Genomic DNA, 15,910 nt, shown 5'->3' on the forward strand with positions numbered 1-15,910 from the left:
GTCATGACATGTGAGGGCAAACAATCATGACAAGATTTAGCATAAATAAATATACCTAGATTACCTATCTAAGTATCCTTAACCACTTTGCTAACCTAAAATTTAACCCTTGATTGCCCTAAAATGCCAGAATCCTAATTTTGACACTTCTTGAACTCTAGATTAATTCATGCCACTTAAAGATCAAATTTATCCTCAAAACTTGGCATGTTTCATTTTTCCTCGAGAGTTCTCTAGATTTTTCCAAATTGTACCAATTAAAATCATTCTTTTCCATAATGGCACATTTTACTCTTCCAAGGAGTAAATGATAATTCCATTTCATTTTCAAAGGTTCACAAAACCTTGAAAATGCTCCTTGAGTGTCAATTTCCTCAAAGTTGGGTTAACTACCCTTCTTATTGGAGTCGACACTCTCTAACCCATTTATGGGGTAGAGAAGATGCTCCTAGGAACCCAATACCTATTTGAGCTCATTGGGTTCATTAAATATTCACTAGGGATAACTTCCCTAGCAACCCTCCTAATGACCCTCTTAGGCTTTAAAGCCTTGGTCATTTGGGACTCATCAAGATCAACTCTAGGGGTGACTCCCCTTGTGACCTTGGTGGTGGTCTTCCTAGCCCTAGATTTTGTTCCATAATCGAATGGAACATTATGATAGGTGGGCTTGACCACTTGGGACTTAGGTTTGTGACCCAAACCTCTCTTGTCCTTTGACTTGGGTTTTTGACCCCTAGACCCTAGAGTCAAATCCTTAAGAGCCTTTTCTAGAGAATCAAGTCTTGACCTCAAGACTTGGTTTTCTTTCTCTAATACCTCAAGTTTTGATTTATCATTTTTCTTTGAGGTATTCCTAGGCATGTGTCTAGATGATTTGGGATTTCTATCTAGATTTTCCTTAGCCTTAGATGAGTTAATTCTAGGGTTAGCATTTCTAGAATTGTTCTTATCTAGGCTAACATGCTTGGCTCCTAAACACATGTATCGATTTCTAGTGTTAACATGCTTATCATTATTGACAATGGCAATAAGACTACTAGCATGCATCCTACTAGAATTGCAAGAATGGGCTTTAAATGTTACCTTAGGGTTTGCCTTAGCTCCCCCTTTACACGTGTTTGGCCTCTTGTCCTTGTGAGGTTGCCTCCCCCTTGGACATTGACTCCTATAGTGTCCCCGCTGCTTGCATTGGAAGCACACCACGTGCTTCTTGCTCTTGCATGTCGGGACTCCGGCTTCCTTGATCTTTGGCGCCGGTGGAGTCTTCTTAGTCTTCTTTGGACATTTACTCTTGTAATGTCCAAATTCCCTACACTCAAAACATATTATATGCAATTTACTTGAACTTAAAGTGTTTGAGTTAACTAGGGTTGAGGATGGATGGATGCTCTCTTCTTCATCCCTCCCGGAGGTAGAAGCTTCTTCTTCTTGCTCCGAACTTGAACAAGAGGAACTCTCCTCCTCTTCTTCCTTGGATGTTGAGTAGCCCTCAACTCCCAATTCGCTCCCTCCATGATGTGAGCTACTTGGCTCACTAGGCTCCTCTTCATGGCTTGAAGTGGAGCTCTCCTCATGGTACTTGGCCAAGTTATCCCACAACTCCTTGGCATTGTTGTATTTACCTATCTTACACAAAACATTAGTAGGTAATGAAAATTCAATTGTTTTAGTTACCTCATTGTTGATCGTGGATTGGTGGACTTGTTCCTTCGTCCACTTGTTCTTCTCTAGAGGCTCTCCTTCTTTATCCATTGGAGGAGTAAACCCTTCTTGTACACAAAACCAGTTCCACATATTAGTCCTAAGAAAATACATCATCCTTACCTTCCAATATGCGAAGTTGTCGTTGTAGAAGGGTGGAATGGTGATGTCTTCTCCAAATTGATCCATCTCTAGCTTGTGCTCCCACGGGTGTGAATCCGATGAAGAGCGACCTTGCTCTGATACCACTTGTTGGGATCGTTCGTACTCGGCTAGAGAGGGGGGTATGAATAGCCGAACCCAATCTTTCGCGTTTCTTCCTACGATTAGGTTAGTGCAGCGGAAATACAACGTAGAAAGAAAACAGGAGAAGAAAGACAAACCATATAACGAGGTTCGGAGATGAACTCCTACTCCTCGGCGTGTCCGTAAGGTGGACGAAGCCTACCAATCCGTCGGTGGATGAGTCCCCGGAAACCCGGCTAATAGATACTCCTTGTGGGTGGAGAAACCTCGCCACAATAACTCGCAACAGCAAGATAGAATACAAGGAATACAAGAAGTAAATACAATGAATGTAACAATACAAGCTTGCCTTCTTATCGTCGACTGAAGTCCTGGAAGCAACAACTTCACGGACGAATGCCAACAAGCAGCTCAGCCGAAAGAAGCTCAGTCGAAGCTGAAACTTCAGCAGCAGAACAGAAGTTCTAAGGAGGAAAAATGAAAGAGTGAATTTGCATAGAAGATGCCCTCGGCTCCTTATACCTGCGAAGAAGAAACAAAGAAACAGCGAAGAAACTAGAACCTGATCGATCGTGGACCGATCGGGCAACATCCTGATCGGTCTGCGGACCGATCACTTCGCTTCTGTTCCGTCCCTGATTGGTCCATGGACCGATCAGAAACATCCTGATTGGTCCATGGACCGATCAGAAACATCTGATCGGTCCACGACCGATCGGAACTCTCGATCGGTCCGTCGATCAGCTTCTCTCGCTAGTTTGCCACCGATCTCCTTCGATCGGTCTCCGGACCGATCGATAACCATCGCAGCATCGATCGTCATCGGTCACCACCGATCAGATGACCCATGTATCATTGGATCGGTCTGCAGCCCGATCCAAACTTCTCATCCCTAAACCTAAGGCTTCCACACCAACATCCGGTCAACCTTAACCTGTTGGTACATCATGCCTAGCATCCGGTCACTCCCTTGACCTGCTAGCACTCCCCGCTAAGTGTCCGGTCAATCCCTTTGACCCACTTAGACTTTTCCACACCAGATGTCCGATCATCCCTGATCCATCTGGATTTTCCTCTTCGTGCCAAGTATCCGATCACTCCCTTGACCTACTTGGACTTTCCAACACCAGAAGTCCGATCATCCCTGATCCATCTGGATTTTCCCTTGCCTGGGTTCACTCACCAGGACTTTCACCTAGCTTCACTCACTAGGGTTTTCATACTGCCTAACATCCCAGTTAAGACTTTCTCACTGTCTGGCTTCACTCACCAGGACTTTCCAACTGCCTAACATCCCAGTTAGGACTTTCCCACTGCCTGGCTTCACTCACCAGGACTTTCCAACTGCCTAACATCCCAGTTAGGACTTTCTCACTGCCTGGCTTCACTCACCAGGACTTTCCAACTGCCTAACATCCCAGTTAGGACTTTCCCACTGCCTGGCTTCACTCACCAGGACTTTCCCCGTGCCAAGCTCCCTGCTTGGACTTCTCCAGTGCCAAGTCTCCATACTTGGACTTTTCGCGTGCCAAGCTCCCTGCTTGGACTTTTCCAGTGCCAAGTCTCCATACTTGGACTTTTCAGGTCAACCAGGTCAACCTTGACCTAGGGTTGCACCAATAATCTCCCAACCATCTATTCTTGTCTCACATCAAGAATAGAACTCTCTCACGAGTGTCAAACATCAACATGCAACTCAACTAGGTCAACCTTGACCTAAGGTTGCACCGACAATCTTCCTAAGTCAAACATCAAAATACAACTCGAGTCAGATCAACTCGAGTCAGGTCAACCAGGTCAACCTTGACCTAAGGTTGCACCAACAACATCAAAAGTGAAAATTTTACTCATAATGAAACATCAAAAATAGATGAAGGAAGCCCCTCAGGCATGACGAGTTACTCAAAGGAGCAACGGTTGAATCTCGGTATTGAGGATTCGATTCTTTAGCAACATATTTATTGGACACTTACAGTGCTCAAAATCTGATGTGATGGCTTGTCAGGCTAGACTCATTTCCTAGATTTACTTGATGCATAAAATGTAGGGTGAACTGTCTCCCCAAGATCAGTTAGATTGTAAGATATAAATACTTGATAAAACAAATAGATGAAGGAATGGAGAAAAAGTCACGATAACAAAGATGAAAGCATGTAGTATATAATTTTCATTTTGAAAATGGTTATTGATGTATGTGGAGATAATGTGTCTGGGAAGTCATTTCTTCTTTTCCTTGTGGGTTCAATTAATCTCCTTGAGACACCGCTCAGCTAGCGCTTGGATACAAGAGCTCTCTCTAATAGAAATTCTTTGGCCAACTTGGTTCTTTTCGACCTCAACCTCCGATAATTCATGGCAATTGTAGCAATTGTACTCGGTTACCAGAATCGTCCTTGGCTTGACAGTCGAAGACGAGGGCAACACTTGACCAATGGCTCAACCACGCCAGATGTGCAACTCAAGTGTTGTCCCCTCTAGTGTTAGACCTTGCGCCACCCGACCAACCGGCTCCTGACCCACCTCACATGTGGCAGGTTACGTGGCGCATACGACAGCTTGTGTGACCAATGCATCATGCCACATGGATATTCTCTCTTGTCGACTATATAATATTCGACAATAGTAAGTGAATGTATGATTCTCATGTATGGAGGCTACTCTTCTCTCTTGAGTTGCTCGTCTACTCCTTCTTACTCACACACTCACGAGCCTCAACTTTCAACCTAAGATTGATTTGACCATCAAAGGAGTTATGTCGGCCATGTCGATGTGTGTTGATTCCCAAGACCTCAAATCTCAATAGACTAGCTAGTTGACGGATACAATCACGGCTCGAAGATCAAATGAAAAAGGAGGGACCCATGCGCACTGAGGAAGACAATATCAATTATCACTATTGTCCTTGCGAAGAAAACCAATGAAAATAGAAATGACCTATATTCTATAAACTTACAAACATCACCTTCGAACAAGAAATTGATTGCCACGAATTGGCGGCAATCTAAAACGGAAATGGTCAAAAAAAAAAAAACAAAAAGTTTTTTTTTCTTTTCAAAATGAGATTTATCGAGATATAAAGCTCGATGCGGATCTAACTCAATCCTCGAAAATCATGTTTGCTAGCTTCTGGATTCTAATCTCCAAGCTCGAAGTGCAGAACAAATTCTAATCAACTCTTTTATTAAAGGATGGTTTAAAAATAAACTTGGGATTGAATTGAGAGTATTCATATATTTATTTATAAAAAATTAACTATTGAGAAAATATGAATACACACGTAACATAACCCCTCCACGTCGGTGCCAAATTCGCAGGTAGGCACCGTCGAAACGCCGTCGTCAGTCAATGCGGTCACAATTGGCCGTCCAAGTGTTCCGCGATCATGGCCGCACGAATCGCCAAGCAAGGTCGGTATCCGAGCGCTGGGACCGGGCCCCGCTTCCGCCCACGAATCAATCCCTTGCCCTCATTCTTCGTAGTTATCGCCGGGTTTCTCATCACGCCCGCCCGTCTTCTCCTCCTCCTCTCTCGCTCTCTCTCACTCTCTTCGTATCCATCGCCCCCAATTCTTCTGCCTTTGCGTTTATAATGCTGCCATTGCTTCCGCTCGCGATCAATCCCTAAATTTGAGCTCCCGATTACGCATCGCAGATCCCTTTGCCTTCCCGCTCCTCTGCCTTTGCTCACCCCTACCGGTGTTTTGCCAGGTAATTGTTTCCGTCCGAGCTCGATTTTGTAGGTCATGATGTCGTATTTAGTAGTGAAGTTGTGCGATTCTTGCCTTTAGATTCTCGATTTCGTTATTAATGGTTAATACTGGAACTAGAGTAAGAGCGTTGTGGAACTCGATCCGATAATGGTTTATGACGCTTAGTTGTTGATTGATGGTATGGCGGTGCAGGAATGCGGCATATGTGAATCACTTCTTGTTCAGCATAAAGAACTTCTCTCTTGCTTAGAAAATTAAGGCTTTTGAGATGAGTTCTCTTTCACTTTCATTGATTGATGCTGCCGGATTAGCGGGAAACAGGGGCAGTTTTGTCTCTGGATCGCGTATTCTTTTAAGGAAACAGTTGCTTGGTGCTGATCTAGAGAGGTGTTCGGCCTATGCAATTGGGAGATCTTGGATGAAGAATTTGGGAGGATCTGTTGCTGCTAATAGTCGTAGATTTTCTGTGTCTGCAAAGATCAGAAAGGGGAAAAGGCATGATTATCCCTGGCCGAAGGACATTGATCCAAATTTGGAAAGTGGGCATCTGAGTTATCTGTCTCCCTTCAAGCCTCTCACTGAGAAACCAAAACCTGTTACCCTTGCTTTTGAGAAGCCTTTGCATGATCTTGAGAAGAAGATGGCTGATGTAAGTACTTCAAACTGAAATTCTTTCAGTAATTATAACCCTTTTTTCTGTTATTTTCATGGCAAAACTATATTTTCTGTCATTTCGTGATGTATGTATATAATATCAATGTTTGCTGACATATATCTTTGTAGTAGACAATAACAATAATAGTGAGGTAGCCTTAACTTGGTCACCTTATAGTTCTCTGCTGATGTAAGTCTTCGGATTGAAATGCTTTCAGTAATTATTTCCTCTTGTGAGGTGGCAGCTGCAAGAGAAGTGACAATGTATCAGTTACTAAAACCTTTTTTAAAAAAAACTTCCCTAAGAAAAGCCACATTTCCTTAATATCATATATTTGTTCATTATAATGCTTGGCCAACCTTTGCTATTATTTAACTATTTGTGATGGCAGTTTCATCCTGGATGATTCTACCTTTCTGTTTTCATTTTACTGTTTTGACGCTTAGTGTTATATGCAATATCTGCAAGATTGTGTCCCATGTTGTTAGATTATTTATTGTTTTATTTCTACTCTACAGGTGCGAAAAATGGCTGCTGAGACTGGTTTGGACTTCACGGATCAAATTAATCTTCTTGAAAGCAAATATCAGCAGGTTAAATTTTGACTTTTTTCGCTTGTCCTATGTGTATTAAAAGAAGCAAGTTTATCAGACATTAAAATCCTTGGTTCCTACATTACTGGATTGACATAGTTTGTTATGTTTAGTAACAGGATTTAATTCAGAAGTCTTGAAATTTTAGTGTTTGGTGATTTAGCATATTCATGGAGGCATGTATCATTATCCTATTTCATAAGTATGGACTATCTTTTAACCGGTGTTTGGTAGTGATAATGATAATAAAACTAATCCTGCACTGTGCAACAAGGGGAAAAACATGAAGAAAGAATAGATAATGATTTAAAACTTAAAAGTTAAAACCTAACAAAAAAAAATTAGACACGTCTAAGTCTTCTGCTTCAACTTGATTATTAATAAAAGACATGCATGAAGGTATGATTTATATAAATTTTGATTGAAGATATATCCTCTATAAAAGTGTAGGATACTTTCTCTGTCTATTTCTCTAGCAATCTATATATTTTGACCATTATGTTTATTAACTTTGCCCTTTGTAAAACAGACTTTACAATTGTTATATTATAGTTGAGCTACTAAAACTACAATGCCTCTTAGTGATTAACTGTGGTTAGGAGTCTCTTTTAAATTTTGTGATAGATCTTTTCAGTAATAGCTATTGACTTTGTTCTTTACTTAAATATGTTGGGTCAAAAAGAAGATCAAATGTTGAGCATGTTTAATTGATAAAAATTCAAAGGAAAGTTTTCAGATTGTTAGCACAATGTATATGGTCTTCTACATAACATTAATCTGAAAATACAATGCAGAGAATCTTCTTTATTCAACAGTTTGTTTATGAAGAAATGCAAGTAAAGAATCTTCTTTCTTATGTGTTTCTCTGTCGTGTTAATGGTGAACTGGTACTCTATGTTAGCAATAAACAAGAGTAATGCATTTAATTTAATCTTAATTTTTAAAAAAAGTTTATTTAGATCACCTGGGTTCTCTTCTCCCAACAAATCCAAAGAAGTACGTACTCTCATCCTCTTCAACAAATACATGAGATCTTATGTGCTTACAGCCTAACTAATGCTAGGTCTGCTCACCATGGTTTTGATCTTGAGTGTTAGTCTGCATGCGTCTACCACTAGTATCAAAGTTACCCATACATGAAGTTTTCATCCAATGAGTCGAAGCATTCATGAGAAACTACTAGGAGGAACGACACCACGATCTGACAAAGTGGGAAAGTCATGGACCAAACTTAACCCTCACCTAGGCTTGCTAACTCTCAAGTTGGAGATATATCATGTGTCTTCAAAGCCATTAAATGTATATTCAAAATCGGCAATCAACCATTCAACCCTAACAATTTATCAACACTGAAACAACCTTCCTACTCTACCCTTACTGTAATCTTGAACATATTCCACAGCCATCCTCCTTGAAGTCTGCAAAACTTCAAGACAACCATACATCTCAAGGTGTCATGTGAACATGGCCGTCACATTTCCTCTATTCCTAAAAAATTCCTCTTATAACCCAAAGCTGATATCTTTGTTTCCCCTGTTTCTTCTCAAGAAGATGATGATGCCATGTGCTTTTGTTTCACTTCAGCAGTCAATTGGGCCTCTATGTTAGCAGTATAAAGAAGCATGGTAATTGATAAGGCAACTAATAGAAAACTATTGAGAAAGAACAAATTGTATATGAATATTATTGATTGAGAAAAAGCTTATGATAGATACTCTAAACAACTATTTTGGTGGGATTGGAGAAGGAAGAAATATCCAATAATTATATTGATGTGTTTGCAAAAACATATGATAATGTCGTTAACCTTGTTACTAATATTAGAACTACTGGGAGTGTGACTGAGGATTCTATAAGTTGTAGATTTGCATTAAAAGTTAGCTCTAAGTCTATCTTTTCTTATCAATAATACTTGAATCAGCCTACCATATTAAATATAAATCGTAGTGTATATTATTTATTGAAGATGTTATTGTAATTGGTGAGAGGATAATTATATTCAATTTGCTTGCGTTGTGGAGAATTTTAAAATTAATATTTTTAGATAAGAACAAAATTGAATATATGAAATGTAATTTTTATTGAAAGAAAAGAATTAAGGGAATAGTTAAGATGAATGGACATGTAATCCCAGGAAGAATTTTTGATAATTAACATGGAAAGATTGATGAAGTCTAATTAATAGGATAAAAATCTTGTGTCATATTTTATCTTCCTTAGGTAAAAAGAAACATTTTTTAAGACTCTGGTATAATTCATCATACTCTATAAATCGACAAGATGAATTGGTGTGAAACAATTGTATAAAAAGGTCCATGCAAAGATGGTTGTAGTTGGTAGGATGTATTTGGTAAAATGTATAAAATAAAAAATACTAACTCTTGAGAATAATTTACAGGTCAAATAGATGATGAAATGATAGAAAACATAGATAGATAGGTAATGATAAAATGTGAAAAATGGTTAAGATGGTATAAACATGCTAAAATAATCATTTTATTGGTAGAAGAGAAGGTCATCAAAGAAAATACTAATTATTAGTAATAAAGATTACAGTAATAAAAATAATTTAGTTAATTTGAATACTAGTCATAAAGACAAACACAACTTGATGATGATTGGATTTAATGTTATAAAGCGCAACTAGTGCATGAAGCCTCCACCAATGCGGGGTCACGGAGAAGGGTCTATTGTACGCTACCTTTCCCTGCTTTGCAAGAAGTTGTTTCCGAGACTCAAATATATGACGGCAACAATCTTACCGTTGTACCAAGGCTCCCCTTCATTGGATTTAATGTTATCTTAACAAAAATTTGTATTTTCTTAGAGTTATCATGTCATAGTTATAATTATTTTTTAATATGGAAACAATCAGAGAAGGGCCAAGAGATTTAGTTGCTTTATTTTCTAATGGACTTATGTTAGAGTGGTCCACAGCTCCAAATATTAAAGGCCTTTGAGACCTGAAATATTGGAGTTAGCTATATATATATATATACACACGTAAGAAGATCTCTCAAAGAATGCAAGAAGATTGATGTTCTCTTGACACTTTTTTTTTCTCTCCCCAAATATATTGCATTCTCTCAAACTATGTTACATGTTTTCAATCATGTCTGTGTTTTCCTCGTTCTAACACTGATATTCATCTTCCCATGGGCAGATTTTTCTCCTACCTAACCTGAGCATTCATGAGAATATGATTCCGCAGAGGAAGAGATTATACTCCAAACTTAAGCATCACCTAAACTTTCTGAATCGTGATTAGGGTGCGTCTTACCTATCCAAAGCCATCAAATGAAGACAGCTACTTCCAAGGTCGAGAATCAGCCAATCAACCCAGCCCTGAAAACTGCTTACTCCACTTTTGCTATCATCTGAAACTTATGTAGTCGTCCTTCCTGGTGTTCACAACAATTCCAAGATAATCATTCATTTGAGTCTATGGCAAGAATGTCAATGTTGCATATCCTCAACTCCAACCCGTCTCTTCTCCTTCTCAGTATCAAAAATGTAAAACAAACCCTCTATTCTCTGCTAGTTTCAAAATCACTCAGCTTCTTTCCCTTTTGAATTGGAATGTGTAGAAACTCCCTCACCATTTGGGTGAGTCCCCTACGCCTCTCCATTTGAGTTTCCTGCAAAGTCACCCTCCTCTCCATTCCCGTAGAGACCATCATACCTCTTTTCAACATTATGTTTCCTTTTTCTAGATGCACTATTCACCCCTTCCCAATAATTACTTGTTTCTTCTTCCTTGCAGAAAATAAGTGCTTCTATGAGTTTTTCTATAACAGACCAAGGATTGTGATGTTATGTGCTCGTTAACCATGTGAATGCTCATTTGGTATCCATGTAGTAATGCATTTAATGTAGTATAAATTATATTTATAGTTGTATGGCATAGTTGTGATTAGTTTTAGTATCCAGTTTCTGTTGAGGACCATGTGAATGCTCTTTTTTGGGTCCACTTGGTAATGCATTCAATGTAGTTTGAATTATGTTCAGAGTGGTATTTGAAGAAGTCATCATGTCATAATTGCAAGTAGTTTCAATACAGAGCTGGTCTGAGAAGGATGAAAAGGAGAAAACCCTGCAGCAATGATTTGATTTTCCCTTCAGATGGATCATCAAGTAGCCATGGATTGGGTTTGACCTAGTTTGCTTTGGATGAAGAGGTTCGAATGGATCTTCAAGAAGCCATGGATTGCAGCTACCCTAGCTTCATATGAAGAGGATGGAATCTGCCCTAATGGAAGATCCAACAGCCATGGATGGATCCTCTTTTGCAAAGAGGGTGGTTGTGAAGGATGCTTTGAAGATGGATTCATACTCGCAAAGAAGGTGATCATGAAGGATTGTGGAAGACATTTGAGGATGCTGAGCATCTATCCTCCTTGCAAGATGTGTGTTGAGCCTTGTCCGTTACACCACTGCATACCAAGAATATCAAGCCTTCTTGTGTGTGGTTGGCTGGCGGAACGAAAAGTTTTGCCTTTGCTGATTGGCAAAAAATGAAATTTTAAACCATGTTCAGATAATCTCTCTTTTATCCTCTTTTCGCCAGTATCCGTTTTCTCTTTTCTTGAGGAATCCTAGAGATCCATGTTCTTTTCTTCTCTTGATGAAAACCTAAGATTTTCTTGCCTGTATTCTGATCTTGTGTGTTTTGTGCTTTTACAATTTTGATCTATCGATTAACATGTGATGCCATAAAGTGGACTTTGGAAAATATCATCTTCAGAAAAACCGTGCTTGCCATGTATTGCCATCCATCTGTAATCTAAATTGTTAAATGCATATTTCATTTCGTTTGTGAATGCTAGAAGAGATTGTCAGTCCTTACTTGCTTACTTATACAAGAAATCAAAAGGACTTTATTTAATAAGATGGTCATGTCTTATGTTGGAAAATTTCAGGCTGTGAAAGATTTATACTCAAAACTTACTCCAATTCAAAGGCTGCAAATGGCTCGTCATCCCAATAGACCAACATTCCTTGATCATGTTTTGAACATCACTGATAAGGTATTCTCATGCATTGAGTTTTTTTTTTTGGTCATGACTTAAAATTGCTGCTTTTGCTCACCATTATTTTATCTCATGCAGTGGGTTGAGCTCCATGGTAACCGTGCAGGTTATGATGATCCTGCCATTGTTACAGGTCTTGGAAGTATAGATGGAAAGACCTACATGTTTATTGGTCACCAGAAAGGCAGGAACACTAAAGAAAATATTAAACGGAATTTTGGAATGCCAACTCCACATGGGTAATGAATTGATGAGTATTCTTGATTTTGTTGCTTTCCTTCATTCTGTAGGATCTTACTTCTTAAATGACTTTTACCTTGGTAATTTTGTTAAACTCTAGAAATAAATAAGACATAAATTCAACACATCCAAAAATATATCTCCTTTTAAATTTTAGATTTTAAAAATAATTTTAAATCATATGTTTTAATGTTTGTAGGTTGGTCATATGCTAACTATGTTGAGAGCATAGCTAGATTAAAATAATATGTTGCATAGCTTACAACCAATCACCAGTGAAAGTTACATTTTATATTGCAGATACCGGAAGGCCTTGCGCTTGATGAGGTATGCTGATCACCACGGATTTCCAATCATCTCATTTGTAGACACACCTGGTGCATTCGCTGACCTTAAATCTGAAGAACTTGGCCAGGTATGGTACTTATTTTCTTGCAAACACTAATGTTATTTATACTCTTTGGACTATCAATTGCTAAGTGTATGATTTGTTTAATAATCCAGGGTGAGGCAATTGCCTTCAATTTAAGGGAAATGTTTGGCCTAAAGGTTCCAATGGTATCTATTGTGATTGGTGAAGGTGGATCTGGTGGTGCTCTTGCTATTTGCTGTGCTAACAAGCTACTGATGTTGGAAAATTCTGTCTTTTATGTTGCCAGGTGATCTTTTATTTTCTTTCATCTGCTAGAAATTTCATTTCTAATTCTCCATCACAACTAAAGAGAATTAGCCTTGCAAAATTAAGTTTCTGTTTAGTTGAGGACCCAAAGATTGGTTATTAAAACCAAACTCCAATCTTCTGTTCCTAAATAAAAAGATGGTTCTGGGTTTACTGATGATAATGTTTATAATGACAATTTATCCTTGTATTTGTTGCACATTAAAGTCCTTTTAGATGTTCCCATCTCTTATACATTTCCCCTTGCATATCTATATATATTTCCTTTCATTTACATTAATATATTTTGGTTCATTTTCTCTATCGCAATATATTTGTTACAAGTTGTCTATTTTGAGCAGCCCCGAGGCTTGTGCTGCAATTTTGTGGAAAAACTCTCAGGCGGCTCCTAAGGTATAATGTTTTTAGTGCGTAGCTATTCGATAGAATAAGATGTTTTTTCAGTTTGACCATTTTTATAACTTATTTCAGGCAGCTGAGAGACTAAGAATCACACCCAAGTCACTGCGCAGATTGAAGATTGCTGATGGGATTATTCCAGTAAGTAGAATTATGCTACTTTTTCTTTTTCGAATCAACACTGGTTTTCATTTTAGCTATAATCAATTTGAACACTCCTTTTCTTTCATATAGTTCCAACTGCTAAGTTTAGTTTGGGAATCGTCCTCAAACAATTTACTATTTATCAATTTGACCTTGGATCTTCATCAGTTTGTCTTGGCCTAGAACAAATTTTGTGAGAAGATATTGGCCTATTCATTTTTTCTGTGATATTAACATAATCAACACAATGTCTATATGTTGGATGGTGCAAGAGCATGATGTTTGTTGAAAACATGCTAGTATCTGTAAGTTTTAGTATAGCTTCGTCAATCCCCATGTTTGATTGTTCCAGGCCAATCTAGTCTCGCTGCCATCGTGTCAAGTGTGTACCTCGATTCCAGGTATATGCCAAAAGTAATCAAGTGTGAAATATAAATGAGTTCATTTCTTCTGTGAAGTCTGTCACCTAATTTACATGCCATGGATCATCATTGAACCTATGCTGTGAGCTAAATTGGTTAAGTTGGTGACCTCACTGATCTAATAGACTATGGATCTTAATGTAACCTATGCTGTGAGCTAAATTGTTACCTATTGTATGCGTAGGCACAATTTTGTTCTTTTGTTTTTGGTATCATTCTCGGGCAATATGGTTTTATCCAGTCAGCTTTTTGTGGTGTAATCATCGGCTAGTACAATTTCCTGCATATATTTACTCTTGTGATCTTTCATGTTATTCAGGAACCACTAGGTGGTGCACACTTGGATCCAACTTGGACTTCCCAACAAATCAAGTTAGCTGTCATGAAAGCCATGGAGGTCTATATTTATGAATCTGTGTGATGTAGAGTTAATCGATGATTACATGAGAAATGCATTGAAATGTCATCTTCACTTATTCATCTCTCTTTACAACTACCTACTCACATTGGTTTCTTTTTTATTCTGTTTCATAAACTAGCACCTTTCTTCGTAGCTTACAGTAAAACAAGAACCTTAGCTTTGCATATAGTTCACTTTATTGTATTTTTGTTTTCATTATTTTGTTTTAGAATCCATAATGACTTAATGTTATTAATTCAGGAGCTCTCTGAACTGGACACTGATAGCTTACTTCACCAGCGATACATGAAGTATCGGATACTTGGGGGATTTGTTGAAAGCCCACCTGTGGACCCAGTGAAAAAGAGACGTATGAAGAAGGAGGACACAAAGTTGATACCAGCCGAAAGTAGTGCGGAGGAGGTGAAGATTTCTTCACTTTCAGCTGATTTACCTATTTCTGGTGCAGGAATAGAGCAAGTGAGGGAAGAAGTAGACCAGGAAATGACAAATGCTTTCATTTCTTTGGGCCTACAAGAGGAGCTGGAGAATCTTAGAAATGAATTATCCAAATCTCCTTCTGAAACAGTTGATCCAACTTTAAAAGAAAGGGCTGATAGACTGGTTCAAGAATTTAGACAAAAGTTTGACCATCCTGAGTCATTCCCGCAACTGAAACAGAAGCTTGAAGTGCTATCAAAGGTCAACACATTACAAAATCAGATACCTGAAGAGAAAAGGTCACAGAACCAGAATGAGAAGGTAGAGAAACTGAAGGAAGAGATCAATGAGAAACTCCTGGATAAGTTGAAGACCAAGATGGAAGTCTTGAGAACTGCACGTGCCTTGGTGGCTAGCGGAACACTGTTAGATGCAGATCAGATTGAAGCAGTGGAGGCAGCAAATGAAGAGCTAAAAGAGATGCTAAAATCTGTGAATCTTGAGGTGGTGGGTTTGGGCAAGTCGAAATCACCAATAGCGCCACCAGGCTTAGAAGAGGAGTTGACGGTGGTTGACAAGTTGGTGAGGAAGGAAATAGAGGCAGCAGTAGAGAAAGCTGGTCTAAGAAGCAAGATAGACGAACTGAAGGCAGAGATCGCAAGTGGTTCTAATGGAGAAAAAATAGAACAATTGGAGAGGGAGATAAAGGAAGAAATTTCTGCCGTGATTGATCTGACTGATTTGAAGAATAAAGTTGCTTCTTCGCTGGGATTGTCTGCCCAAGAACCAGCATACGCTGGTAATGCTTAAATCTTGAGGTTGTTACAAGTTAAACATAATTTGATTTTTCTGTGTAGAACTTATTTCAAGTGACTCCAGAGTTTCTATATTTTCTCTGCACTTGTGGTCCTGGGTATCCACATTTGAACTGGTTGGAAATGCTTGAGGAGATGACATGATATATTTTTTTACATAAGGAAAAAATAAAGTAATAAAAAAGGTTGTTCCCATCTGCGTGACCAGATTGGAAAAGTGCATCTTGCTTATATAATACTTTTGATTGTTTTTATTTCTGAATATCATGCAATATGAATGCATGAGGATTTCCAAACTGCATTTCACAACATACAGATTATTGAGGATAGAATAAAATATCTACTAATTTTAGCACTTAATACTGTCACCAAAGTCGATAACTTATGATGAGCTTTGTCTATGAATTGAGATAAAGCCCAATGATAAATTATG

The 15,910-nt window shown here is 38.6% G+C and overlaps 1 protein-coding gene across 1 annotated transcript; it reads left to right on the forward strand.

Moving 5' to 3' along the window:
* The first annotated feature begins 5,430 nt into the window (after positions 1–5,430).
* LOC122031085 (acetyl-coenzyme A carboxylase carboxyl transferase subunit alpha, chloroplastic-like) lies at positions 5,431–15,672 on the forward strand. The gene is made up of 11 exons (XM_042590147.1): positions 5,431–5,657; positions 5,852–6,308; positions 6,833–6,907; positions 11,827–11,934; positions 12,016–12,176; positions 12,478–12,592; positions 12,682–12,836; positions 13,198–13,249; positions 13,328–13,396; positions 14,141–14,218; positions 14,483–15,672. Exons 2-11 carry the CDS (start codon positions 5,928–5,930, stop codon positions 15,470–15,472), a joined length of 2,184 nt encoding a protein of 727 aa, XP_042446081.1. The 5' UTR covers positions 5,431–5,657; positions 5,852–5,927; the 3' UTR covers positions 15,473–15,672.
* The last annotated feature ends 238 nt before the right edge of the window (positions 15,673–15,910 follow it).

Source organism: Zingiber officinale, chromosome 11A (genome assembly GCF_018446385.1).
Source record: "Zingiber officinale cultivar Zhangliang chromosome 11A, Zo_v1.1, whole genome shotgun sequence".
NCBI classification, from domain to species: Eukaryota; Viridiplantae; Streptophyta; class Magnoliopsida; order Zingiberales; family Zingiberaceae; genus Zingiber; species Zingiber officinale.